Genomic DNA, 26930 nt, shown 5'->3' with positions numbered 1-26930 from the left:
TCTGTGAGTTCGAGTCCATCCTGGACTACCAAGTGAGTCCCAGGAAAGGCGCAAAGCTACACAGAGAAACCTTGTCTCGAAAAACCAAAAAAAACAAAAAAAACCAAAAACAAATGGAGAACCATACCCATCTGGCATTTACGCAAGTGCTGGGCATTCAAACTCCCTTTCTCAAGCTCGCCCCAAAAGTATTTTACCTGCTGAGCCATCTCTTCAGCCTCTACCCCATGCTTATTACAGGCCAAATTCTATCCTTGATTCCTTCCCTATGGAGCCCCAGCCTCCTTCCTCCAAGGACAGCACCCGGGAGCTCCGCCAATGACAGCCCTCCACTTGTCACCTCTGCCTGTTCAGTTCTTCCTGGGGCTCCTCTTTCAACTTGAGTATCAGCCTACCTGCCTCCTCTATCTTTTCAGATCATCTGGCAATTTCTGCCACCTTCAAATGTTCTGAGCCCCAAATGCCCCTCTCTGCTGCACAGAAGTCTTATAATCTACCCTTCATGTCATAGTCTTTGATACATTACAGGGAATATGAATTTGTGCCTCTCAGTTCCAGAAACGGTTTGGCTTTATACCTCAATTTCTAGATGTACAACGTTCTTTTGTTCCCTTTAACACTGCCCCACCTGAGGCCACAATCCATTCAGCTACTGCAACGGCTTTCAAACTGTTCTTCCAGCTCTCAACCCCGTCTACTCTCCCTCCAGCAGCTAGAGTGGCCTTAAAAGGGGGGGGGGGGGGTGTCTTTGTAGCCCAGGCTGGTCTCAAACTCAATTTGCAGCTGTATTAGTCAGGGTTCTCTAGAGTCACAGACCTTATGGAATGCCTCTACCCCACCCCCTTTCTCCGTGTGTGTGTGTGTGTGTGTGTGTGTGTGTGTGTGTGTGTGTGTACATATATATATATATATATATATATATATATATATATATATATATATATATGGGATTTATTGGAATGATTTACAGGCTGCAGTCTAGTTAATCCAACAATGGCTAGCTGTGAATGGTAAGTTCAAGAATCTAGTAGTTGTAGAGGGCTGGAGAGATAGCTCAAGAGGTTAAGAGCACTGGCTGCTCTTCCAGAGGATCTGAGTTCCCAACAACCACATGGTGGCTCACAGCTACTTTGTTTGTTTATTTGAGACAGGGTCTCTCTGTGTAGCTTTGGAGCCTGTTCTGGAACTTGCTTTGTAGACCAGGCCAGCCTTAAACTCAACAGAAATCCACCTGCCTCTGCCTCCCAAGTGCTGGGATTAAAGGCGTGCGCCGCCGCCGCCGCCGCCGCCGCCGCCGCCGCCGCCGCCGCCGCCGCCGCCGCCGCCACCACCACCGCCACCACCACCCAGGCTCACAGCTATCTATAATGAGATCTGGTGTCCTCTTCTGGCATTCAGGTATACATATAGGCAGAACACTGTATACATAATGAATAAATGAATAAATCTTTTAAAAATTGTCTTGTAAAATACATTAAGGAAAAAAAGAATCTAGTAGTTGCTCAGTCTCACAAGATTGGGTGTCTCAGCTGGTTTTGAAGTAGGCTCCAATGTCAGAGAAGGAATGGATTCCCTAACAAGGTGAGGGGAGGCAGGCAAAGATCAAAAGCTTCTTCTTCCACAACCTTATATAGATTCCCTGCAGAAGGTATGGCCCAGATAAAAGGTGTGTCTTCCCACCTCAAGATTTGGATTAAAGGTGTTTGTCTTCCCACCTCAAGATTCAAATCAAAGCTGTGTTTTCCTGCCTCAAAGGTCTGGACTGGAAATGGACTCACCCACTTCAAACCAAACAAAAAACTTCTCACAGGTGTGTCTTCCATTTCTGGATTGTAGTTCATTACAGATATAGTCAAGTTGACAACCAAGTTGACAACCTTCACAATAGCCAAGAATGACCTTGCATTTATTTGTTTTCGAAACAGGGTTTCTCTGTGTGGTCCTGGCTGTCCTGTAACTTGCTCTGTAGACCAGGCTGGCCTGGAACTCGGAGATCCACCTGCCTCTGCCTCCCGAGTGCTTAAAGAAGTGAACCACCACCTCTGGGCTTGACCTTGCTTTTTTTTTTTTTTTTTTTTTTTTGGTTTTTCGAGACAAGATTTCTTTGTGTAGCTTTGGGCCTTTCCTGGAACTCACTCTGTAGACCAGGCTGGCCTCGAACTCACAGAGATCCCCCTGCCTCTGCCTCCTGAGTGCTGGGATTAAAGGCGTGCGCCACCACCGCCCGGCTCGACCTTGAATTTTTAATCCTCCTATCTCCACCTCCTCGGTGCTGGGATTACAGACGATCAGGGTTAGGGCTGGGGTATTTTTTGTTTTGCATTAGCATATATTAATCATACATAGTGGGTTTCCCTGTGCCATCTTCACGTATGTATATAATGCACTTGGATCATGTTTACCCCTTACCCATTCCCCTGCCCTTCACTCCCGCTGATTGCCCTCCTCTTTCCAGGATATTTGAGTGAGCATGGAGGTTGGGGAAACCCAGGTGCGCTGCCGGGGGAGAAGCTGTAACGGGAGAAGACAGCGAGAGGAGACCAGGAGATGGTGGTCACGGGCGAGGACCTCGACCAGGGACAGTACAGATGGACGGACAGCGAATCAAACAAGCGCCGCTCCAGGGACCTCGCCGGGGATCCGCTGGAGCGCATGCGCTCCAACAGACGTCGCGCGCGCGCAGAGACCGGCAGTTGAAGGAGGCGGGGTCTACACGATCATTCACTCGGCTGCGGAGTAGGCGGGAAACCAAAGCGATATATTTCCGCTTCCGTCAGGGGCCGGAAGTTAGCGTCTCCCGGGTGAAGCGGCTTTGGCTGCGAGGCAGGGCTGGTCCAGGTAGGTGCGGGGGTCTCGGGCGCTGGGCCGGGCGGTGCCGGGTGCGCTGGTCTGGATCACCCGCCGGGCGTGGAGCCGAGGCCGGGGCCTGGCTCTGCGGACGGCCGTGGGTGAGGTGCCTGAGCCACCGAAGCCTGGGGGCGGCTGATGGCGTCGCTCCTCCGCCGCGACCCCTTCCCGCCACCCCGGTCCTCTCGAGACGTCACGGCTTGCTGGCAGGTGGGATGGGATCCTGGGGCCGCACACGGACGGATTCAGGAAACTCCGATTCCTTCAACAAGTGGTTTTTAAGTGCTTGAGGTGTACACTGTGCACGCTGGCGACTGAGCAGTGGCCAAGTGACATCCCTCCTCGGAGATGGATGGGCAGGGTTGCAGACGCTGGACGACCTATAAGGAGTTAAGGGGATGGCGAGTTTGTCTTGCATGGTGTATGTGAGTGTACAGAGGACAGCTTGCAGGGGTCGGTTCTCTCCTTTCACCGTGAGGGTCCAGGGAGTTGAGCTCAGGCTGTCAGACTTGGCACCCAGCGTCTTTACCTGCTGAGCCATCTTGCTTGCCCTGTTTTGAAAGTTTTAGAAACCTTTATGTGTATTATGTGTCTGTGTACAGAGGTCAGTGGACAGCTTGCGGGGTACATTCTCTGTTTCCACCTTTACGTGGGTTCCGGGACCAAATTCAGTTTGTCAGGCGTGGCAGCAGCGCCTGTACCAGCCGGGACAGGATCGACTAAGGTGGCCCGAGATGGCCTGGGGACGCTCTGTGATTCCGTTGTAGGTGCTTGCCAGGGCCAGACTGGAGGGGAAACAGACAGCTGCGGGACCAGACTACAGGCCAGCCATCCTTCCAGGTCTGGGGTCTGGCCTATACTTTCCTCTGTGCATCTCATACTCTATCCCTGTTGCTCCTAGAGCTTCCGCCATTCTCTCTGAGGTAAAGCAGTGAGAAAACGCTTCATCGGCCTCAGACCCTTTGCAGATCTCTCTCTTCCTGGCTTTCTTGTATCAAAGCTGCCTTTTGTCGTCATCCAGGCTTCATCCTAAATGACTCACTCCGCTTTCACCCAAAGTAACCCCATCTCAGAAAATTTGATTTAATTCTAATAACCTCATAGTGATCTTTAAGATTCATCCAGTTATGAGATTTCTTGTTAAGAGCCTGTCATCTGCTGGCGGTGGTGGCACATGCCTTTAATCCCAGCACGCCTTTAATCCCAGCACTCAGGAGGCAGAGGCAGGCAGATCTCTGTGAGTTCGAGGCCAGCCTGGCCTACAGAGTGAGATCTAGGAAAGGCGCAAAGCTACACAGAGAAACTCTGTCTCGAAAAACAACAAAAACAAAAAGAGAGAGAGAGCGCGCGCGCGCCTGTCATCTGTAATTATTTATTAATACAGATCTTTTGAATATTTATTTGTTTTTATCTTATGTGTATGGATGTACAACATGTGCGTGCAGTGTCCTAGGATGCCAGAGAAGGGCATCAGATCCCCTGGAACTGGAGTTACAGGCAGTTGTGAGCCACCATGTGGATGCTGGGAATTGAACCTGGGTCAGCCCCATTGTTTTGGATTTGTGAGACAGTCTGTGGCCTCCAACTCATGACAACATCCTGCCTCAGCCTACCAAGTGCTGGGGTTGCATGCCAAACCAACATGCATGGTTTGGTTTTGTTCTGTGTTGGTCTGCTGTACTGTGTAGCTCAGGCTGGCTGAACATGTGGCAATCCTCCTACTTCTGCCTCTTTGGTGCTCGGATTCCTGAGCGAGCCAGTGCAGCTCAACAAAGCCCCCAGTAACTGAATCGTGAAAGCAATGGGCTGGGCACGACCGCCCCTAGAGCCGTGGTTCTCGCCCTTCCTAGTGCGCGACCCTTTAGTCCAGTTCGTCATGCTGTGGTGACCCCAACCATAAAGTTATTTTCATTGCTGCCTCATAACTATAATTTTGCTACTGTTATGAATCATAATGTAAATTTGTGATATGCAACCCTGAGACCCACAGGTTAAGGACCACTACCCTAGAGCCTTCTATACGCTAGACTACTACCAGCTGAAATCACCCAGTTTTCACGTTGCCTGGCTGTGGTGGTGCATATCTTTAATCCCAGAACTCAGGAGGCAGAGCCAGGCTCATGGCGGCTCTCTGAGTTCCAGGACAGCCAGGGATACACAGAGGAACCCTGTCTCCAAAAACAAACAAAAAAAACCCAAAAAATGTATTAACACAGATCTTTAAAATTTTATTGTAGTTTGTGTGTGTATATATATATATATATAATGTTTTGCCTTTTGAATTTGCATGTCTTAAAAATTTCGCAGGGGCCATGCTAATCTTCTCTGTATCATTCCAGTTTTAGCGTATGTGCTGCCAAAGGGAGCTTGCCTTTTTTTTTAAGATGGTAACTTTGAACTTATTTTGTTGCCCAAGATGGCCTCCAGCTTTCAGTAATCCCGAAGCCCAAAAAATGGCACTGCCTTCCTTTAGGATGGGTCTTCCCATGGTCATTAACCTAATCAAGATGGCTGGCGTGCCCAGACTCCCACAAGTGATCTTGAGTCTGTCAAGTCCATAATCAGTATTAACATGACAGTGTGTGTGTGGGGGGGGGGGGGGAGGGGGGGACGGACCCGGGCGTGGCAGGCGGCTCATGCCTACAGTCCGAGCTCTTGGGAGGATCAGGGGTCAAAGTCATCCTCTGATATTTGAGGATGGAGACCATGTTTGGTTTTGGGTTTGTTTTTGTTTCTTTGTGACGCTGGGGGGGGTGGGGGTGGGTGGAGACAAGATCTCTCAATGTAGCCCTGGCTTTCCTAGAACTCACTCCATAGACCATGACCCGCCTGCCTCTGCCTCCTGAGTGTTAGGATTAAAGGTGCGTGCCAACACTGCCCTGCTTGCTTGCTTGCTTGCTTGCTTGCTTTCTTTTTTTTTTTTTTTTTTTTTTTTTTTTTTTTTTTTTTTAAGAGAGCAAAAGACCCACAAAGGTAACAGTTGGGCCTTTCCTCCCAACCTCTGTCCCCATCACAGCTCTGGGCACCACCCAAACACAACTGTCACTTGTTCAGTTGATTTGTTTCCTGTCTCACTCACTGCCACCCTACTCCCATCCCACCCACCCACCCCCCAAAAAACCAGTCCTGCTTGAGACTTTGGGATCAGGGGAGGCACACGTCCTACGTCGTGCATGTGGAGGTCAGAGGGCTAGTGTTTGGGGAGTCGGTCCACACCTTCCATCATGCTTTGTCCCTAGCCAGCAAGCTCCGAAACGATTCTCCTGTTTCTGCCTGCCGTCCCCACGCAGAGTGCTGGGTCACAGATAGGAAGGTCACAGATAGGTTCTGGACTTGGACTAGCGTGCTCAGCTTGACTTTATCGTTAGTCGCTCTTTGGACTCAACTCCTGCCTCCCTTAACAGGATGCGCTCACTGTGCTGAGTACCCTCCCTCTGTCCTGTTTTTTCTGCAGCCGCAGTCCACCCCTACCTTCTTCTGAGCACAGAGATCTTAAGTGACCTACCTAGAGTCACACAGTAAGTTGAGAAGCCAAGGTTAACGGCCGTTCTCAGCCCAGAGTGTACACAGGGACGGCTGTGCCTAAGGTCAGGAGCCTGGGTTCCTCGGGTAGAAGCCTGCATGTCCTAGTGTACATCTTCCTTTCTCCACGGGCCACTGCTGGTCCTCCAGCCTGCCTCCAGAGAGTGGAGGTAGAGAGTGGCCAGCTTCCACCAGCTTCTGACCCCTGTCCTCCTCTGCCCCACAGGTTTCATCTCCCTGTAGCCATGGGACGAAGGAAGTCTAAACGGAAGCCACCCCCCAAGAAGAAGATGACAGGTACCCTGGAGACCCAGTTCACTTGCCCCTTCTGCAACCATGAGAAGTCTTGTGATGTGAAAATGTAAGTGGGTGGTTAAGGTGGGCCAGCCTACCACCATGGGCCTCCAGGCCTCTGTCTTCCGCCTTGTTCACCCTGGGCCTTCCTGCTGGCAGGGTTGCCCCCACAGGACAGGCTCAGGGTTTGTTTCTCATGCATCCTTCCACCTTGCCCCATTGCAGGGACCGAGCTCGCAACACTGGAGTTATCTCCTGTACCGTGTGCCTAGAGGAATTCCAGACACCCATCACATGTATCCTTGGAAAGTCATCTGATCCCCGGAGAATGGGAGAAGTGGGTGGGAGTCGGGGCTGTCCTGACTTGCTCAGGGGCTGGTAACAAAAGACAAGGAACTGTCGGTCACTCCTGCCAGTTCTGGAGCCACTGCCACCTGGGGGAATGGACGTTGTCTACTGACTTAACACTAACAAGGCCCAGGGCAGGGGTCTGATTGGACCTGTCATAGCAGAAGTGTGCTCGGGAGGGGCTTCATTGCCACAGATCATCCTTGACCAGTGTTTCAGATCTGTCAGAACCCGTGGATGTGTACAGCGATTGGATAGACGCCTGCGAGGCAGCCAATCAGTAGCAATATCAAGGACCTGCCCCCTCAGCAGTCCCCGACTTGGGTACCAATCCAGAGACATTCCAGGGCTCCAGGGTGTAGGTCCAGGACTGTGACAGCCCTCCCTCTGTGTATGGAGTGGATGTGAATGAGTAGACGTGTGTGTGGCTGCAGATGTGGCTGTAATGGTGGCTGTGACTGCTTGTAGGTTGGGTGGAGGTGAGGGGTTGCTGGGTCTCACCATGCTGCCCAGGGTGGCCTCAAACTTCAGAACCTTATGCCTCAAATAACTCTGAAAGCCTTTAAGTTGCTCCCTTCTTCAGCCCACACCCCTGCCCCAAGCTTTAGGTTCGTGGCTCCTCTGGTGACAGTTTCCTGACATCTCAGGCAAGGAATAGCTGTGGGACCTCCCGTCTCCTCAGCCACCTCACCAGCGCCTTGCCCTTGGGGAACTGGCCTTCCCATCCTTCCCGGCCTGTGGCCTGGGAGTCAAGGCTACAGACCAACCAGGTCCTTCGGCTGGGCTTTGCCGGGGAGCCCGTTTTCCTGCTCACTTGCTTTTGTAGAAAAGGTAGGGGCTGGTTCGGGGACAGCTGTCACTCAAGCCTGTCAATAAAGCAGCCGGTGTGGATCCCTGGCTCTGTGCTTTCTTGGGTGATGAGGTCCCAGTGCCGGAAGGAGAGGTGGGATTTGGGGCTAAGGCACTCAGAAGAGATCTTGGTGGCCCTATGGTGTATGGTTTGGTCAGTTTTTCAAACTGTTCTTCTGTTTTCTTTGTGAGGGCAGGGTTAGTAGTGATTGGGGTGGGTCTCATATACCAGGTTGACCTTGAACTTGCTATGAATCTGAGAGTGGCCTTGAATTCCTGATCCCCTGCGTTTGTGTCCAAGGTGCTGGGATTACAGGTGTGCACTACCACACCTAGTTCATTTGGTTCTGGGGATCAGACCCAGGGCTTTGTGCGTATTAGACAAAATACTCTACCAACTGAGGTACATTCTCAGTTCTTGGTCATAGATGGTTAGTTTGGGTTTTTTTTGTTTTTGTTTTTGTTTTTGTTTTTGTTTGGTGTGTGTGTGTGTGTGTGTGTGTGTGTGTGTGTGTGTGTGTGTGTGTTTCCAGGCCGTGGAGGTTAACGCAGGATTTTACTGTGTGGACCAGGCTGGCCTCATGCTTGGAGACTGCTTGCCTCTGCCCCTAGTGCTAGGATGTGTGTGTGTGTGTGTGTGTGTGTGTGTGTGCCTGCCACCCCACCCAACCAGTGGTAGCGTTTGAGACAAACTGCGGCCCAGGGTCCTCTCAAATCCACCCTTCTGCCCCAGCCTTCTAAGTGACAGAATTACAGAGGTGTAACACCACTTAAAACATAATTGGCCAGGCGGTGGTGGTGCACACCTGTACACGCCTTTAATCCCAGTACTGGGAGGCAGAGGCAGGCTGATCTCTGAGTTCAAGTCCAGCCTGGTCTACAGAGCGAGTTCCAAGACAGCCAGAGATATGCAGAGAAACCCTTCAGTACACCAGTGGTCCAGACAGACACCTGGCTTTGTGTTTGCAGCAGTCAGAGTGAAAACCATAGAGATGGCCGGGGAGATAGTTCAGTCAGTAAAGTCCTTGCTACCCAAACATGAGGACCTTGGCTTGATCCCCAGAACCCAGTGCTGAGGAGGCAGACAAGCAGATCCTGGGCTTGCCACCAGACAGCCTAGACTTTGGCTAGTTCCAGGCCAGTGAGAGACCCTGTCTCAAAAAGCATGATTGGGCTGGGCATGGTAGCACAAACTTTTAAAGATTTGTTTTTTAATTACATGTGGGTGGGTGTGTTTGCTTGTGGGCTTGTGTGTGAGTGAGGGCCTGGAGAAGAGAGGCATTGGTTCTCCTGGAGCTGGGAATTAGAGGATTCTGAGTGACCTGGTGTGAAGACTAAGAACTGAACTCAAGTCCTCTGCAAGAACAGCAAGTGCTCTTAACCTCTGAGCCATGTCTTGGCACTCAGGAGGGAGAGGTAGGAAGATCTCTGAGTTCTGGGCCAGCCAAGGCTACATAGTAAGACCCAGTCTCAAAAAAACAACCACCAACAACAAAAAAGTCAGATGTCTCAGCTCACAGGCCTGATGCCCTGAGTCAATCCCAGGACCCACATGGCAGGGGGAGAGAACTGACTCCTGGTGGTCCTCTGACCTCCACTGTACCCTGTAGCACAAACCCCACAGGTCACACACACAGTAGTATCAAAGTTGTTAAGTACAGAAACTGACAAGCTGTTCAGGGGGCAGAGTGTTTGCTGGGTAGGCGTGACAGTTTAAGTTCTGTCCTCATGCCCCACCGCCCCATGGTAGGAAGAAGGCATCAGCTCCCTAGTGTCCTCTGACCTCACCAGCTTAAACATGCTAAATACATGTTTAAGGTTTTGTTTGTTTGTTTGTTTTCTCAAGACAGGGTTTCTCTGTGTAGGTTTGCGCCTTTCCTGGATCTTGCTCTGTAGACCAGGCTGGCCTTGAACTCACAGAGATCCTTCTGCCTCTGCCTCCTGGAGTGCTGGGATTAAAGGCTTGTGCCACCACCACCCGGCACATGTTTAAGTTTTTCACACATTTTTAAAAAAGATTTTGTGTGTATGAGCATTTTGCCTGGGTATCTGTGTACCACGTAGATGCAGTGTTGAGGCCAAAAGAGAGCACTGGATCCTCTGGAATTGGAGTTGCAGGTAGTTGTGGGCTGCCATGTGGGTGCTGGGACCTGAGCCCAGATCTCCTGAATAGCAGTGAGTGCTCTTAACTGCTGAGCCAATTCTCCAGCCCTTAGTTTTCATTCATTATTTATTTATGTGTGCACAAATACACGTAAGTGTGTCCCTGGAGATCAGAAAGGGGTGTTGGATCCCATGGAGTTGGAGTTATAGTCATGAGCTATTATCATGGGTGCTGGGAGCTGAACTTGGGTCCTCTAGGAGAGCAGAATATGCTCTCAACCACGGAGCCTTTTTTTTTTTTTTTGGTTTTTCGAGACAAGGTTTCTCTGTAGTTTTGGTGCCTGTCCTGGAACTCACTCTGTAGACCAGGCTGGCCTCAAACTCACAGAGATCCTCCTGCCTCTGCCTCCCGAGTGCTGGGATTAAAGGTGTGCGCCACCACCGCCAGGCTCCACTGAGCCATTTTTATATTCCACCCCAAATGAAAGTAGAAAAGGTGGATAGCAACTGAGGAACACCATCTGAGGTTGACCTCTGGCTGACCTCTGCCACATAAGCACATAAGCACAAGGCTTCTAGACAGGTGACCCAAAAGGAGGTGACGCTGGAAGGTGGGTACCCTGTAAAGAAGGTGGCTGCCCAACTCCAGATTCAAAGACAAACAGACCGGAGAGGGGAAGCAGCCTTAAATGCACAGGAAGACTTGGGCCCAGGAAGCTTGCTTCACAACCCATCAGTTTAATTCCTGCAAGTTCAAGTTCTGGGCTGAGGTCTCAGCTGTCCTGGGTGCTTTGGACCACTGGGAAAGTGTAAGGGTCAGAGAAGGGACATTTTCTAAGGATGGTGAGGACTCTTGGAAGGCTGGAAGGAGTGACAGACAGGATGGACATCCTGAGAGCGCCATGTGCCCTTAGATGTTCTCAAAGGCAGCAGGACACCTGAGCCAAGGACCTGGACTCAACTCTTCAACTTGGCCTCATGAGCCTGGGCAGCAACCTGTGGTGTAGAGCTCCTCAGTGGAACACGAGACTTGTAGAGAGCTCAGAAGATGGCTGCCAGTGATCGACCTGAGTTCAGGTCCCTAGCTCCATGTGAAAGCCGCGTCCAGCCCCAGCACTAGGGTGGTAGAGACAGGCAGATCTCTGGAGCTCTGGCCAGCCAGCCGAACCACATGAGTGAGCCCTGGATTCAGGGAGGGCTCCCTGTCTCCAAAAATAAAGTGAAGGCTCACCAAGGATGACGGGATGCCAGCCTCTGCCCTCACGCTCACTGTGCGCAAGCCCACACAAACAGTTGTGCATACCACACACAAGAACCTGCTGGTGCTGGACATGGTGGCACAGGCCTTTAATCCCAGCACTCAGGAGGCAGAGGCAGGCGGATCTCTGTGAGTTCGAGGACTGTAGCATGAATTGTAAGGTCTTATTAATAAAAACAAACCCGAAGCCAGGTATCAGGGTGAATGCTGGAAGATCAGAGAAGCAGAACAAGCCACAGCCACCTCACCTCACCAGTTCCTCAGCTGATCCTGTTTCCTCAAGACTGGAAGCCTGAGTCCTCATCCAAATGGATCTCAGCTGAACTGCTGCTCAAAAGCCCAAAAGCTTAACCAGGCTCTAGTTCCTGGTCCTCACTCCTTATATACCTTCCTGCTTCCTGCCATTACTTTCTGGAATTAAAGGTGTGAGTCACTATGCCTGGCTGTTTCCAGTGTGGCTTTGAACTCACAGAGATCCAGACAGATCTCTGCCTTCAGAATGCTAGGATTAAAGGCGTGTGTGCACCACTGTCTGGCCTCTATATCTAGTGGCTGTTCTGTTCTCTGACCCCAGATAAGTTTATTAGGGTGCACAATATATTGGGGAACACAATATTACTACAGAGGACAGCCAGGGCTACATAGATCCTGTCTCTGTATAGAAGAGAGAAGCTGCTGGAGCCCCGTCAATAAGCAGGTAGCAGAACTGGCATCAAGTGGTTCTGCGGCCACCGCAGAACAGGTGAACAGCCAAGAAAGGTAGTGAGCTGACCCAGGAGTGGCGGCTACTCGGCTGGACTGCCACATTTTATCGCTAAGCCCCACCCTTCAGTGATATGCCCCTTGGTCCACCAAGGTCCTTTAGGCTTGCCAGGAGCTGGAGTCCCCAGGCAACAGCAGTGGCTAGGCTTCTAGACTGGTGTCCACGGGGTTTAGCAGAAGGGGTACCTGGTGTTAACAACAGCGCCCTCTTTGGCACCACCACCTCATCTGACAGGCAGAGCCTCAGCACAGCCTCCCCAGGACATGGGGGGCCAAGACACCTGGAATCCAGTTTGGGGGGCCGGGGTGTCTGTGTGTCTGTGCATGCTGATCTCTGGTGTCTCCAGGGGTTACAGCTTCAGCTTCTGTCCTGGGAGTGCCGGAGTGGGGAAGGGGCTCTCTGGACTCCCACGTTCTGCATTCTCTCCTTGGAACCTGATGAGCTGATGGTGGCTTTCAGGCAGAATATCTAGGGCCTTCAAGAAAACAGGGTCCTTGCTGAGGCAGGGGGAGGTCAGAGTCCTGTCTCGACTTTCAGGAGTGTAGGCACTCCTGGGGCTGAGTTTTGGGTTTTTTGTTTTTTGTTTTTTTTTTTAAGACATTTACTTGTGTAGGTGGGTATGTGTGTGCTGTGGCAAGAGGTAGAGGATAGTTTACCAAGAGTTGGCTCTCTCTCTCCTTCCATCGTGTAGGACCTGGGGAATGAACTCAGGTTGTCAAGCTGATAGCAAACACCTTCACCAGCTGAGACGTCTCACCAGCCGTGGGATTCAGTGTTAAGAGGATAGACCGCTGAGCACAAGACAGGCATACAGAGAAAGCCGTGCCCCAAGGTTAACTCAACTGCTCTGCCAACATTAGGAACCATTACCCCAGCCCAGTAGTACCAGTCCATGCCACTTGCACACAACCTGGGAACCTCTCCCAGGACCCTCTCACGTCATTTTGTTTAAGTGTATGTGACATTTGCAATGTGCCTACCCTCCACAGTGATGTAAGGTCTGTAGGTGTATCTATTTAATTTTTTAAATTACATATTTATTTAGGGAAGGGTATGTGTATCACATGGCTTGTGTACGGAGGTCAGAGGATGTTGCAGGAACTGATTCTCCTCTCCCATGTGGGTCTCAAAGACTGAACTCAGCTCGTGGAGCTTGGTGTGGAGTGCCTGGCCCAGCTCGGAGCCATCTCGTTGTGTACACATCTCGTATGTGTACGGGAGGATGGTGGAGGCTCTAAGCAACACTCCGGAACAGCCAGCTCTGAGGCTCGGATGATGTCACAGCCATTTATTGTGCTCCAGTGAAATAGAAAAAGAAAGTGCTCAGTTACAAACGCTGCTGTCACATCCACAGACGCCAGTCACTGCAAAACCAAACTGTGTGTGTCCGCTGCGTTCCGGGCATGCATTCTGCTCCCGCTGCAGGAATGGGGCAGGGGTCAGGCCAAGCCTGGGTTCTGGGGGCTTCGCTTGGAGGGTTTCTGGTTCTGGGAGGTACTTACTTGTGAGGGATTAAAAGGGGGCAGCTGAAATACCTTTATCAATGCGTCCTTTGCATGCTGTTGGGGACACCCGGTACTGTGTTGGGCCCTCCGAGAGCTACAGGGATGAGGGCCCCCTTCTTCCCACCGCCCCCTTCGGCCTGATCTCCCCAAACTGTAACCCTATAGACAGATGCCAGGGGGCTGGGGGACGCCATGCAGGAGATGGGGTTGGCTGGGCCAGCTGGGTCCAGCCAAGAGCAGCAGCCAGCCCCCTGGGGGCCCCTAGGCAGAGTTATAGTAGTTGTGTGGGTGGTGATTGTGGGTGGGCTCGCCCAGCTCTGGGTATTCCGGATTCAGGCAGTACTTGGGATCGTACACCTGCCGGGGCAGCCCGTACACGGTCATGCCCCTCTGCGAGGCCCCCTTGTTGCTGCCCATCTGCAGGCTGACGTTGAGCGTGTCACAGTGTTCCATTCCCAGTCCTGGCTCAAAGATCTGCCGCTTGGTGCCTGGTGCCGTCATGCCAGCCTGAGGAGGGAACAGTGGTCAAGGCACAGGGGTGGCAGCCCCTCTCCGCAGCCCCATCTCACCAGGGGTCCCACTGACCACACAAACCTGGCTAGCGCCCTTGTTGGTGCCCATCTGCAGGCTGATGGTGGCCTGGTCCAGGGGCTGATCTGTACCCAGTTTGGGGTCATAGAGGTGACGCCGAGTACCATAGGCTGTCATGCCCTGCTGACTGGCAAACTTGTTGGTGCCCATCTGGGAAAGAGATTAATTAATCAATAAGGATTGCAGAGTGTCCCTGTGACCCACAAGAGAAGTTTGATGGCAAAGCAGGAGGCCAGAAACACTCAGAGTCGGGATATTATGTGACCAGACTCTTGTCAATTGGAACGCTGGCTCAAGGGAACTCCGGCCACGAGTGGTGGCCCACAACTGTAATCCCGAGAGAATCAGAAGTTTAAGTCCAGGGCCTGAGAGACAGATGGCTTGGTGGGAAAAGGTTCTCGCCTCCAAGCCCGATGGCCTGGGTTGATCCATGGGACCCACATAGTGAAAGGAAATAACCTAAGAAGGCAGAGGCAGGTGGATCTCTGAGTTTGAAGCCAGCCTGGTCTACAGAGTGGGTTCCAGGTCAGCCACAGACACACAGTGAGACCTTGTCTCAAACAATAAGATAAACAAAAAGAGAAGAGGGGGTCGATTCAAGCTGGGACTGCTAGCACAGGTCCGCAGTCCTAGCTGCCCGGCGACGGAGGCTGAGGAAGGAGGGACGGCGAGTTAAAGGCTGCCTTGCCTACAGCACAAACCGGCCGCCAGCCCGAGCAACTGAGTAAGACGGCGTCAGGATAAAAACTACGAGGGAGGTGGAGGCAGGAGGATCAGAAGAGAAGCTCAAGGCTAGCTTTGGTTGAGTAGTGAATCCAGGGCTAACCTGGGCTATAGGAGACCTGTCTCAAGTAGTGCTTGCCTTCCAAACACCAGGACCTGTCAGTGCCCAGCATCACCTGAGTGAACTGGACATGGTGGCATGTGCTCATAATCCCAGGGCTGAGGAGGCAGAGACAGGTGGATTCCCTGGGCTTTCTGGCCAGCCAGTCTAGCCAAATGGGAGAGCCCTAACATGGAGATTGTGGAGCCTGGGGCGAGAAAAGTCATCAAATGCTAGAGCTTACTGAGAAATTCTGTGGAAACTTGGAAGGTAAGAGTGCGGAAAGAAACAGCCAGCAGAGGCCTGGCTTGTGATGCTTCAGAGGGAAGTGGGAAAGTTGCCATTTCCACGACTTTTGAATTAAGAATCTGGTGCTGGAGAGATGACTCAGTGGTTAAGAACACTGGCTGCCCTTCCAGAGGACACAGGTTCTATTCCCAGCATGCACAGGATTCAAAACCACCTGTAATTACATTTTCAAGGGATCTGATGCCCTCTTCTGGACTTCACTGGCAGCAGACACATGGTGCACATACATACATGCAGGCAAAACACCCACACACATAAAATAGCAAATATGAATCTATGGTGCCTGTCAGCTGGGGCTTAAGAATCAGCTCTGGTTAACAAGAAACCGGGGTGCTGGAGAGACAGCACAGTGATCTGTTCTCGCTGAGGACCCAGCACCCATCCAGTGGCTCACAGACACCCACCATCCTCTTCATACCTCCTCAGACACTGCACTCACACGGTGCACATACATACACGCTAATCAGACACTCGTGCACGTAAAGTAATTCAAAAGAAGGGGGAGAAGAAGGGGGAGGAGGAGTTACCAGCACCACTGAAGTGAAACCTTTGCTTTACTGGGACACTTGATCAATTGATGCTGGTTTGTGGAGGCTGAGAAATGAGCAGTGATTAAGAAGAAACCGGAGTCATGGAGGTGAAATCTAGGAGTATTTCTTCAGGGTTGGCACAAAGACACTATCGTCCAGAAGGGCCAAGGCTCCATCTTAAGCTGGCAGCTGAACTTGGTAATGTGTGAGAGTCTCCCCAGTGGTACTGTTTTGTTTTTTTTGTTTTGTTTTGTTTTTTGTTTTTATGTATCATTAAAGCTGCAAGATTAAAAGGGTCCTGGAGATCAACTGAGACTTAGCAGTGAGAGGCCAGGAAATACAGCCTCAGCTGCAGGGGAAACCCCAGGACTGGGGGAGTCATGACAGACACTGAGGATGTGTACCATGAGTTAGGGTCAGAGTCCCAGAAGAGAGGTCAGGAGGCCACTGGTGAAGATGCACCTTGGTTGCAATGGTGACCTCTAGCATATTGGAGATATACTGTGAGATAACCTCTAAGGACAGCAGTGTGATGTGGAGCCTCCCTGAGCCTATGAGACAAGCCTGTGTTACAGGTGGCAGAGCCAGAGCAAAGCTGCTCAAGCCCTTTGGAGCCCAGAGGACCATGAGTCCCAAATGTCAAACACTGAGCTACAAGATTTGGAGCTACACAGATGGACTTTAATTTTGTATAAGTGTAAGTATTTTATGCCTTTGTTCTTTCCTTTTGGAGTAAGAAAATGTTTACTTTTTAAAAACATCTCTACAGAAGCCCACATTAAAAGACTTTGGATATTTTAAAGAGACTTTGAACTTTTAAAGTGTTTGAATTTTTTAAAGACTATGAGACATTTAAAGTTACAGTTTTATATTGTGATATTAACAAGACCGGGTGCCTTCAGGGTGGTCTGCAGTAGAGGAGGGCTTTGGGAATAACAGGAAAGGAAAGGATGTGCTTTAATTGTGATGTGTTTGTGTGTCAAGTTAATAAGAGGTCAGCTGTGCTGGGTAGTTTTTGTCAACTTGAAACAAACTAGAGTCATCTGGGAAAGGGGAATGTCAGTTGAGGAACTGTCTCCATCAGATTGGTTTGTGGGCAAGACTGTGGGCCATTTTCTTGATTATTGATTGATATGAGAAGATGCAGCCCACTGTGGGTGGCACCATCCCTAGGTAGGTGGTCCTGGGTTGTATAAGAAAATTGAGCAAGCCATGGAAAGCAAGGCAATAAGCAATGTTTCTTCATGGTCTCTGTTTCAGTCCCTGACTACAGGTTCCTGCTTGAATTCCTGCCCTGACTTCTCTCCATGATATACTGGGATGTGAAAATGGAGGCCAAATAAACTCCTTCCTTCTAAAGCTTAGGTTAGTGTTTTATCATTGTATCAGAGTGCAAACTAAGAAACCCAATGAGAGACCCTGTCTCAAAAAGCAAGGTGTGGCTGGGCGGTGGTGGCACACGCCTTTAATCCCAGCACTCGGGAGGCAGAGCCAGGTGGATCTCTGTGAGTTCGAGGCCAGCCTGGTCTACAGAGTGAGCTCCAGGACAGCGAGGACCACACAGAGAGAAACAAAGAAACAAACAGCAAAACAAAACAACAAACAAACCAAGGTGGATGGCTCCCGAGGAGTGACAGTAGTGGTTGACCTCTGACCTGGATGTGCACACCACATCCATAGATACGTAAGGTCCAGTGCTAGCCTAGCATCCATGAGGCCCTAGACTCCATCCCCAACACTGAAGAAAAAGAGTAGTGTGCTCCTTCTGCAAACCTTAGTTTCTCTATCTATATAAAGGGGCTGGAGAGATGGCTTAGGGGTTAAAAGCACTGGCTGCCCTTCCAGAGGACCTGGGTTCAATTCCCAGTACCCACATGGCAGCTCACAACTGTCTGTGATGGTTGTCTGATGCCCTCTTGTTATCTGTATGGGTACCACACACACATGATACACATGCAGCAAATATAAGAATAATTTTTAAAGGGATCTAGAGGCTGGAGAGGTGGCTCAGTGGTTAAGAGCACTGGCTGCTCTTTCAGAGGACCTGGGTTCAATTCCCAGCACCCACATGGCTGCTTACAACCGTCTGTGACTCCAGTTCCAGGGGGTCCGACACCCTCTTCTGGCCTCCATGCGCACTATGCACATCATAGGCATACATGTGGGCAAAACATTCATACATGTAAAGATAAATAAATAAAACAATTTTAAGGTCTGTTAAAAACAGGAACTATTTCGGAGTATGGGCAGAGGGAGCAGGTTAGGAAGTAGAAAACATTGGCAGTTTTCGCAGCCAGTTCGTACAGATATTCTGACCCCCGAGGCTCCCGGGTCTGGGCTGCCATCCCTCCGCCCAGAGCCCGGGTGAAGAAGCGGCCGTACCTGGAGTCCAATGATGCTCCGACCTTCTCTCAGCTTCTCGGGCTCAAATCTCCGCTCTTGTCTCTCGGCATATTTGACCCCCACATTGACCTTGTTTCCTTTGGTCTTGGCCTACAAGGGCGAAGGAGGACACGAACCACAGATGAGCCTCCAGGAGGCCTCATTCCCCTCACTCCCCAACACCTGCCTGCACTTTCGGTGAGGCTCCGTGGCCTAAGTGTCCCTATGGGCATCTGACCAAGATTACCCCAGCCCTGTCCCGTGCCCACTCTGCCCATACACTCACCATGCTGGCCAGAGCCAGGAGAGTAGACTGAACCTGCGTATGGTTGGTGTTCTCAAATAGGTCGTTGGCCTCAAAGATGTCGTGCGGTTTCACCCCATATTTGGTAATGGCTTTAATGAAATTACCTATGTTCTCCAGCTGTAAGGGAAGAGGTTAGGTCAGGGATGGGAGCGGGAGGACTGAGGGGCTGGGGGACGAGGGATTCAATGAAACTCCTATAACTCAGCTCCAAGGGTTCCATTGCCTCTTTCTGGCCTCTGTGCGCACTTGTCCACACAAGTGTACGCGCACACACACACACACACACACACACACACACACAAATAAATAAAATTAAACAAGTTAGTAACCTGCCATCCCATCCTCTCAGGAGGCTGAGGCAGGATTCAAATTCAGGCCTGTCTGGGCAACTTAATGAGACATTGTCTCAAAATAAAAAGTAGGAGCCAGGGAGATGTTTTTGGTAAGACAGAAAAAAAAACAAAAACAAAAAAAAACCTTCCTGCCCAAGTATCAGGACCTGAGTTTGAATCTCTAGAAACGGAGTAAAAGTCAGACATGTGGCATAAATGTCTGTAATCCTAGGACTCCTGTAAGGAGAGACAGGAAGTAAATCCTCACAAGTTCAGGAGACAGCAAGCCTGGTGTACCCAGTAGAAAACAACAGAGATGGAAATCTGTCTCAGAGAAGGTAGGAGAGGACCAAGACCAGGATTGTCCTCTGACTGTGACAGGAGCCTTTGACAAAGCTAACAACAGAAGCCCATGGTTGGGCATGGTTCTAACCTAGAGCCTCTGCCTAGAACCCCCAGTGAGGGGCTGGGGCGTGGCTCAGTGGTAGAGCCTCTGCCTAGAACCCCCAGTGAGGGGCTGGGGCGTGGCTCAGTGGTAGAGCCTCTGCCTAGAACCCCCAGTGAGGGGCTGGGGCGTGGCTCAGTGGTAGAACCCCTGCCTAGAACCCCCCAGTGAGGGGCTGGGGCGTGGCTCAGTGGTAGAGCCCCTGCCTAGAACCCCCAGTGAGGGGCTGGGGGTGTGGCTCAGTGGTAGAGCCCCCTCCTAGAACCCCCAGTGAGGGGCTGAGGTGTGGCTCAGTGGTAGAGCCCCTGCCTAGAACCCCCCAGTGAGGGGCTGGAGTGTGGCTCAGTGGTAGAGCCCCTGCCTAGAATCCCCCATTGAGGGGCTGGGGGTGTGGCTCAGTGGTAGAGCCCCTGCCTAGAATCCCCAGTGAGGGGCTGGGCATGACCAGGCAGTAGAGCGCTGGCCTAGCACACTCAATGGGGTCAGCCCTCATTACTAAGATAGGAAATGAACTGGTGACTCGTGTCTGGACTTACCTGGTGCCAGTTCTGGGTTGACTCGTTCACCTTCTTCACAGAACCTGGCTGGAGCTTGTTGATGAATCTAAGAAAGAGAAGGGGGAGTGGGGAAAGTGAGTCCCAGCTGCTTCAGAATCCAGGCAGGGCGAGTAGGTAACAGTTGGAAGAGGATGCTACCTAGCCCATGCTTATGGTGGGTGTGGGACAGTCCCTGAGTCGGGCTGAATGTCCTGGCTTTCCTGCGTTCACATGGCAGTGTTTGCTGTTGTGGTTTTCATTTGTATGTGTACACACGCACATGAGTGTGCATGGGACGTGCACATGCATGTGGAATGCTTTGTGTGTAGAAGTCAGTGAACAGCTTTCAGGAGTCTGTTCCCTCCTTCCGACATGTGGGTCTTGGGAACTGAACTCAGGTCATCAGTCTTGGTGACAAGTACCTTTACCCACTGACCCAATCATCAGCCCGTTGGACTTTCTTCATGGTATTTTCCTCCTACTGGCAAGAGTGTGATTATCTGGTTGGTTATTTGGTTATCTTTTCTTGGTGATAATATTGCTGGATATGGAACCAGCACAATTTCTCCCTCTAGGCTCCACATGGAGTCGGGTTCCCTGTCCACATGCCTCGAGCAAAGGCCTGTGTGTATCAGGGACTCTATAAATGCTCATTAGATGGATGATAAGTAAATGACTGTTAGGTCGGTTGGCTGTGTAAGTGCTGAGGATGGAACTCAGTCAGCCTTGCTTATATGTTCTGCACTGAACTGTACCTCTGCCCTGTGCTGGGGATCCCAGGTGTGTGCCGAGCCATGGTGAGCTGCTCCTGTGATGAGGAGCATTGCGAAGCCAGGGTCTACATAAATTACTGTGACACCACCATAATGCACTAAAACTGTGGAGAAACAGCCATTGTTGCCTACTGGGATCTATAGATAGGCCTCGCCCTGTAGCGTGTGCTAGCTAAGTAATGGCCTGGGAACACCTTGGGGCTTTTAAACCTGAAGGACTCAGTCATCTCTGCCTGTGAATCAGACACAAGTGAGTCTTTGCGGCCTTTCAAGGGTAGGTGGCTTCAAGTATCAGTGTCTCACTCCAGCTCCAGGTTTGGGATCATCAGGTGATGTTAAGGGCCTATATGGAGTGGGGTGCCTGGTTCGGGACAAGGTCTGTACCCTAAGAACCTTACTCACTCGCAAAGAATGATCCCATCTTTGAGGCCATCCATGAAGTTGTTCCCGATGCGGCGACCTGTCACCCCCTCAATCCACTCTCTCAGCTCCTGCTCGCGCTGATGGTCGTATTTCTGGGCCAGCTGAGGTGGAGATGGGGATGAGGGCCAGGTGATGAGGATGCAGGCAATAGAGGGTAGCTTTGGCTTTCTGGGTCCCATCTCAGCCCAGACAGGCCCGATCTCCTACTTCATCCCATCCCAACTAAGGCAATCCTGTGTCAGTGTCCACGGTGGTGGTGGTGGGGGCAGGACTTGGGGGAGGCGGAGGGCCAGGATTGAGGTGGCACCTGCCCAGGGGGCCATTCCGGGCATTCTGAGGTTTGGCACCAATGAATAGACAAGAGGGGGCTGGAGAGCCAGATCCTTGAAGCTGGGGGGCGGCGCTTAGCTCCTTGGTTTCCCCTTCAAGCCAAACTTGGGGCTTAGCTTCTCCTGACCCACCCCCCCTCCGCTCTCCAGTTGGAAGAGAAGATGCCTTAAAGTGGGGGTGGGGATGAACCCTAAGAAGGAGCCCCTGGGTGCTGGGGTACTGGGACGCTGCTCTTAGAGCTATCTCAGTGTAGACCTCGCCATCACACACAGAGTCCCTGGTTAGAAGTGAGGGTTATCTTGTGCCCCTCCACTCCTTGAGTGTGTTTCTTAAGTCTGTCCTCAGCCCATGTTTCTCATTGTCCCCCAACTCTGTACATTATCCTTGAAGCAGTCTCGGGGTCCCCATCTCTGAAGACAATGCTGTCCAGCCAGCTGTGGGGCTCATGGCTCCTGCAGCTCCCCCTCTGATCCCGGGTAGGGGGTGGGATTCGGCCGGCTCCCTCTCCACCTCTTAGCTCTCTCTTATCTCCCTCCTGGCTCGCCCTCCAGTCTGTCTGCGAGGCCCGCTTCACGTTCTTTAAGCAATCCTCCTGCATGCTGGTCTCCCAGCCCCTGGTGGTGGTGAGATGGGGGGATGCCTCACTTCTACTGAATGGGGAGAGGAGGGATGCAGCCCCTTACCTGGCCCCAGCCCTGCCGCCCCCCTCATCAGCCCGGCTTTATAAAGCAAACCGGCCCTTATATAGCGCGGGCCCAGGCTGCCCAAGGCCGCCTTATAAGGCGCGGCGGCTCTTCTGCGACTCTGGGGCCGGCGCTGGGGGGAGGGGGCGGCGCTGCCACCAGTCTCCCGCAGAGCACCCGCCCCCTACGCTCCCCCAACTCAAGCCCCTAGGATACCCCAACCTGATGCAGGTCCCAGTCCCTGCTCCCCGCTCCCCTCAACTCCTGCTGTGGGACCCTGGAAAGAAAGAGCCTCAGTGTTCCCTTCTGTCAAATGGGACTGCCTCTCCTCTGTGCAGTCCCCTATCCGGGAAACCGACCCATCCTGGTATGGAGAGGGTTTGGCTCTGCGCTTGCCTTATCTGGCGCCCTAGCTCCTTGCTGATCCTTTCTAAGCCTCAGTTTACCCATCCATGGCAGGAAAATGCTGTCTCTCAATGTCTTCTAGCTCTGCAAAGTGCAGAGTTGATTTTTTTTTTTAAAGGTAAGGGTCTGTCCCTTCCCCTACATCCCTCCCAGGAACAAGAAGGTTGTCAAGGACTCTGAGCAGGTGGGGGATCTTTGCAGCACTCTGATTATCTCTATTTATGGATAGTGGGGTTCCCTCACTTCACCCCTCAAGTAACTGAGGGCTCTGGGATGTCCCAAGGACAGAAAAACAGCCGGTCCCCGTTATCTTCCTCCTTCTCGCCTCAGGTCTCGAGTCACGTGACACAGGTAGGAGGGAGTGCAGGGAGCGGGGTCTGCCCCGGCAGGGTGTCAGGGGCCAGGCTAGGCAGTCCCCTCCAGCCTTACCTTGTTCTTGACTTCAGCGGACAGGCCATAGGCAGGACCTCGGTTAAAATGTGCGGAGGACATGCTGGCCAGGGGGCTCTGGTAAAGCGGAGGTGGCCGTGACACTGGCAAGCGCGACAAGGCGGCTGAGCCTGGGTCTGCACACCCTCTTCCCTCCTCACACGTTTTTGAAGCTCCAGAGGCCAGCCCCGGGCTCTTCCAAGCCTGTCCCATTGGCCACCGGGCCTTGCCAAGGGGCGTGGCACCACACACACACTCTGGCCACCCCCACCTCGTGATGTCAGGGCCTTGGTATTGGGAGCTGATTGTGTCATTGTTTCCACCTAGGGGGCTGCTTGCCTTATTCTGGGAAGGGGGTTTGTTCACACAGGCCACCCCTTCTACCGGCCTCCCCACGCCAACTGTCTATGACCCATCTCTGAATCTCCTTATCTCAAAGGTCACTGGTCTCTGTCCCTCTTCAGTCCCAAGACAGGACTGTGTCCACTGCCCTGTCGCCCCCCAAACCCCATCCCCATCCCCACCCCGTAGTTAACAAGACAATCTGATTGATCTCCACACATCGGGCCTCTACACATAACCTTCTCTCTAGGTCTCTATTGCCATATCTGTAGAAGAGCTAATGATAGAGCTTGCCTCATGAGAGTGTTATAAAGATCAGAAAAAAATGTCACCCCCAGGGTGCCCAGTGCAGTACCTGGCACAAGGGAGACCCTCAGCAAAGCTTTGTTTCCACTAAGAACCTGGTGCCCTGTTCTGTCCTCTCTGGTCCCTCATGAGGACTCGGGGCAGCAAAGGACCGAGAGCTGAGCTGTATGATGTCCCCACGCCTGCGATGTCAGCACCTGAGGACTTGAGGCAAAAGAACTCCTGAGAGTTTGAGGCCAGCCTGGGCTACATAGTGAATTCCAGCACAGCCTGGGCTATAGAGTGAGACCCTGTCTCTCTCTCACACACACAAGTTAGTTTAAAAGGGGTGGGGTGGGGGACGCTGGCAAGATGGTTCCGTGAATTAAGATGTTTACCAACAAATTTGATGACCAGAGTTTGAACCCCAGGATTCACATAGTGGAACGAGAGAACAAACTCCTACAAGTTATCTTCTGACCTCTATTGTGTGCAAACACACACACACACACACACACACACACACACACACACACACGAGTGTAATGGAAAATGTTAAAAGGTGAGGCTAGGACATAGATCTGCTAGTAGAGTGTTTGCCTAGCATGCACAAAACCCTGGGTTCGATCCCCAAGACCACGTAAACCAAGCCTGGTAATTCATGTGTGTAATCCCAGCACCCAGGAGGTGGACATAGGATTTTCAGAAGTACAAGGTCATCCTTGGCTGCATACTGAATTCAAGACTAGCCTGGGCTCCTTGAAATGAAAAACAAAGATCCTGGACCTACCCCCCTATCCATCCATTGGCCACCCGAGCCCCCAGGGCCTGTTAGCTGGTCTTTGGGCATGAGCACTCGTCTGTCTTCTATCCAACTCAGGCTGCTCTGGATGGACACCTGTAAGCATCCCTATCTAGGAGAGCTCTAATCTGGACCGTGGGGTTGGATGTTCCACCTACATCATGTCAAGAGTTAGAGACATTTAGATAACAGCAATCTCTGTGCATTAAGGATACTTTAAGGACCTGCAATTTGCTGCTCATGTATAAAGGGCACATCTGGCAGGGCATGGAGGTCCACACCTTTGATCTCAGGAGACAGAGGCAGGTGGATCAGAGGAAGTTCCAGGCCAGCCAAAGCTGCATAGGTCTGTCTTAAAATAACAATAATAGCAACAAATAATAATAATAAAATTTGATTTTGAGACAGGGCTGAGTACACACCTCAGTGGCAAATCCCTTACCCAGCCTGTGGAAGACTTTGAGTATAATTGCCAGCACTGTGAGAGGAAAGGGCAGACTGGAAATGATTCCAACTGCTGGACAGGAGAGCGATGGAAGAGCTGATAAGATGGACTAGCAAGGAAAGGCACTTGCCACCAAGCCTGAGAACCCGAGCTTCATTTCTGGGACTTCCATAGTGGAAGGAGAAATCTGAAAGTTGTTCTCTGACCTCCACATGCAAGGGGGGCTCCATGTGACCAACCACACACACACACACACACACACACACACACACACGCACACGCACGCACGCACGCACACACACTAAATGGATACAAATGTTTATTATAACGTTTTGGGGAGGGGAGTGAGACAGAGTCTCATGTGGCCCAGGCTAGTATCAAACTTGAAGTGTAGCGGAGGATGACCTTGAACTCCTGATTCTCCTTCCTCTACCCACAGCACTGAAATTACAGTCATTCACAACCATGCCCAGGCACAGTATCATAGTTCTCCCACACTCCCCTCCCTGTCCCTGCTCTTTACATCTGGTCTCCTCCCTCTTCCCAAATGGTCCCCTTTTTGCTTTCATGTCGTGTATATTGTGAAACAGACCATCAGCCAAAACTTCTCGGCCTGGAGCAATGGCTTGGTGCTAAGAGCATGTACGGTTCTCGCAGAGGACCTGAATTCAGTCTCCAGTTCCCAAATCTGGTGGTCCACAGCCTCCCTTACTCCAGCTCCAGGGCATCTGACGCCCTGGCCTGGCCTTCAAGGGCCCTGCATACACAGACACAGATGCAGAAAAAGGAAAAGCTTGTTTGAGACAAGGTCTCACTACATTCCCAGGCGGGAACTGAACTTGGAATGTGCCTCCCTCCACCTCCTATGCAGCTGGAATTACAAGCATGCATTGCCCCACCTGACTGCCAACAGCTTTTCTGTCAAGCCCTGTCCAAACTGTGGCCGTATAACCCACTCAATACTCACAGCCCCCTACAGTAGGGTTGTTATTATGGGTACCTTACAGATGGAGAAACAGCGGCACAGGCAGGGGTGTGGGATCCCCCCCCAATGTGTCACACAGTTTTGTTAGTGTCACAGCAGAATTCAAACTCAGCCTCTGTCCCCATCCTGTGAGGTTCAGACAGTGTCTCAGCCTTCACATGATGGTTGGAGCTGGATAATTCTTTGCGGTGGGGTCCTGCCCTGGACACGGTGACTTTCACAGCATCCCAAGCTTTTACGAGGGGCCAGTTGCCAGCATATGCTCCCCTTTCTTTAGACAGGCTTTTGTGATGTAGCCCAGGCTGGCATCCTGATGCCGGAGTCACAGGCATGCATCAGCAGGCCTAGTTTCCCCTCGACAAACAGAAATTGTACAGACGTTGTCAACTGGACCTTGAGGATGGAGGGGGCTGTTCCAGATTGTTCCCATTTGACAACCTAGTGAGGCATGCCTGCATCATTTGGGAGATGCAAGAGGGAAGATCAAGAGTTCAAGGTCCTCCTCAGCTACATAGTGAATCTGACCTAGCCTGGGCTACATGACTTGAGACCCTGTCTAAGAAAACAGACAAAAGAAAATGAGGTGCTGGGGGTGTGGTTCAGTTGGTAGAGCACTTGCCAGCCTGTGCATGAGGACCTGTCTCAAAATAAAATGCGTGGGTTCTATCCCCGGCCGGTAGTCCGGGCTCAGTGGTGTGTCTCTAATCACCGTGATTGGAAGGCTCGAGGATCAGAAGTTCAAAGCCATGTTGAATTTACATACTGAGTTTGAGAGGCTACATGAGAGAGATCTTGTCTCAAAAAATAATAATAATAAACATGATTAAAAAGAGAGAGAACGAGAAAAAATAAGTAAAAGAGAAATGATTGGTCATGGGGGGCGCACAGTTTAAATCTCAGCACGCAGGAGGCAGAGTTGGGTGGGTCTCTGAGTTTAAGGCCAGCGAGGGCTACATAGTGAAACCCTGAGCAGGTGGGAGAGAGGGACAGAGGAAGGGGAGGAGAGACAGCGAGAGACAGAGACAGAGAACCAGTGGGCTAAGAAATACATCAAATAAGATCGCAACCCATGCCTCACAGCAGCCCTCTAAGGAGGGTCCTGCAGGATGAACAGAGAAGCGCAGTCAGTTGTCCGGGTCATATACCCTGAAGGCAGAACAGTGGAATTTGAATTAATCCACAGCCAGAAGCCACTTCCACAAGAGGGCAGCGATCTCTACAGCACAAGGTCTGGTGCCCCCTGGCGGCCCGGGCACCGGGCGGGGGTGGGGGCTGACGTCAGCG

General features: G+C 51.6%; 2 protein-coding genes and 1 non-coding gene across 6 annotated transcripts; 1 reads left to right on the top strand and 2 right to left on the bottom strand.

Annotated features, from left to right (window-relative positions):
* Positions 1-2704: 2704 nt before the first annotated feature.
* Elof1 (elongation factor 1) lies at positions 2705-7902 on the top strand. Of its 4 annotated transcripts, XM_059267499.1 has the most exons (6): positions 2797-2838; positions 6302-6365; positions 6596-6730; positions 6889-6959; positions 7231-7335; positions 7614-7902. In XM_059267499.1, exons 3-5 carry the CDS (start codon positions 6615-6617, stop codon positions 7293-7295), a joined length of 252 nt encoding a protein of 83 aa, XP_059123482.1. In that variant the 5' UTR covers positions 2797-2838; positions 6302-6365; positions 6596-6614; the 3' UTR covers positions 7296-7335; positions 7614-7902. The 4 variants fall into 4 exon arrangements, with proteins under 4 accessions (XP_059123483.1, XP_059123481.1, XP_059123480.1 ...); XM_059267500.1 differs by having other exon boundaries at positions 2705-2838; positions 7231-7902; XM_059267497.1 differs by having other exon boundaries at positions 2780-2838; positions 6302-6434; positions 7231-7902.
* On the bottom strand, positions 5107-5214 carry LOC131915714 (U6 spliceosomal RNA). The gene has a single exon (XR_009380375.1). It is a non-coding gene; the product is annotated as a U6 spliceosomal RNA (small nuclear RNA).
* A 5344-nt stretch (positions 7903-13246) lies between the features above and the next one.
* On the bottom strand, positions 13247-22954 carry Cnn1 (calponin 1). The gene is made up of 7 exons (XM_059267495.1): positions 22788-22954; positions 20920-21041; positions 19745-19811; positions 18411-18548; positions 18125-18235; positions 14084-14230; positions 13247-13996 (listed from the first exon to the last, which is right to left on the bottom strand). Exons 1-7 carry the CDS (start codon positions 22848-22850, stop codon positions 13751-13753), a joined length of 894 nt encoding a protein of 297 aa, XP_059123478.1. The 5' UTR covers positions 22851-22954; the 3' UTR covers positions 13247-13750.
* Between the last annotated feature and the right edge of the window lie 3976 nt (positions 22955-26930).

The sequence above is a fragment of the Peromyscus eremicus genome, chromosome 7 (assembly GCF_949786415.1).
Source record: "Peromyscus eremicus chromosome 7, PerEre_H2_v1, whole genome shotgun sequence".
NCBI lineage: Eukaryota > Metazoa > Chordata > Mammalia > Rodentia > Cricetidae > Peromyscus > Peromyscus eremicus.
Note: the sequence above shows the minus strand (reverse complement) of the source record. Positions and strands in the feature narration are given on the sequence as shown.

Bases quoted from the DNA above. Each gene is read 5' to 3' on its own strand.
- Elof1 (XM_059267500.1), top strand. From the start codon at position 6,615: ATGGGACGAAGGAAGTCTAAACGGAAGCCACCCCCCAAGAAGAAGATG. The intron at 6,731-6,888 runs GTAAGTGGGTGG...GCCCCATTGCAG, and splicing joins AAGTCTTGTGATGTGAAAAT to GGACCGAGCTCGCAACACTG. The intron at 6,960-7,230 runs GTATCCTTGGAA...CCAGTGTTTCAG, and splicing joins ATTCCAGACACCCATCACAT to ATCTGTCAGAACCCGTGGAT.
- Cnn1 (XM_059267495.1), bottom strand. From the start codon at position 22,850: ATGTCCTCCGCACATTTTAACCGAGGTCCTGCCTATGGCCTGTCCGCT. The intron at 19,812-20,919 runs GTGAGTAAGGTT...TCTCTTTCTTAG, and splicing joins GATGGGATCATTCTTTGCGA to ATTCATCAACAAGCTCCAGC. The intron at 18,236-18,410 runs GTGAGTGTATGG...TCGCCCTTGTAG, and splicing joins TCCTGGCTCTGGCCAGCATG to GCCAAGACCAAAGGAAACAA.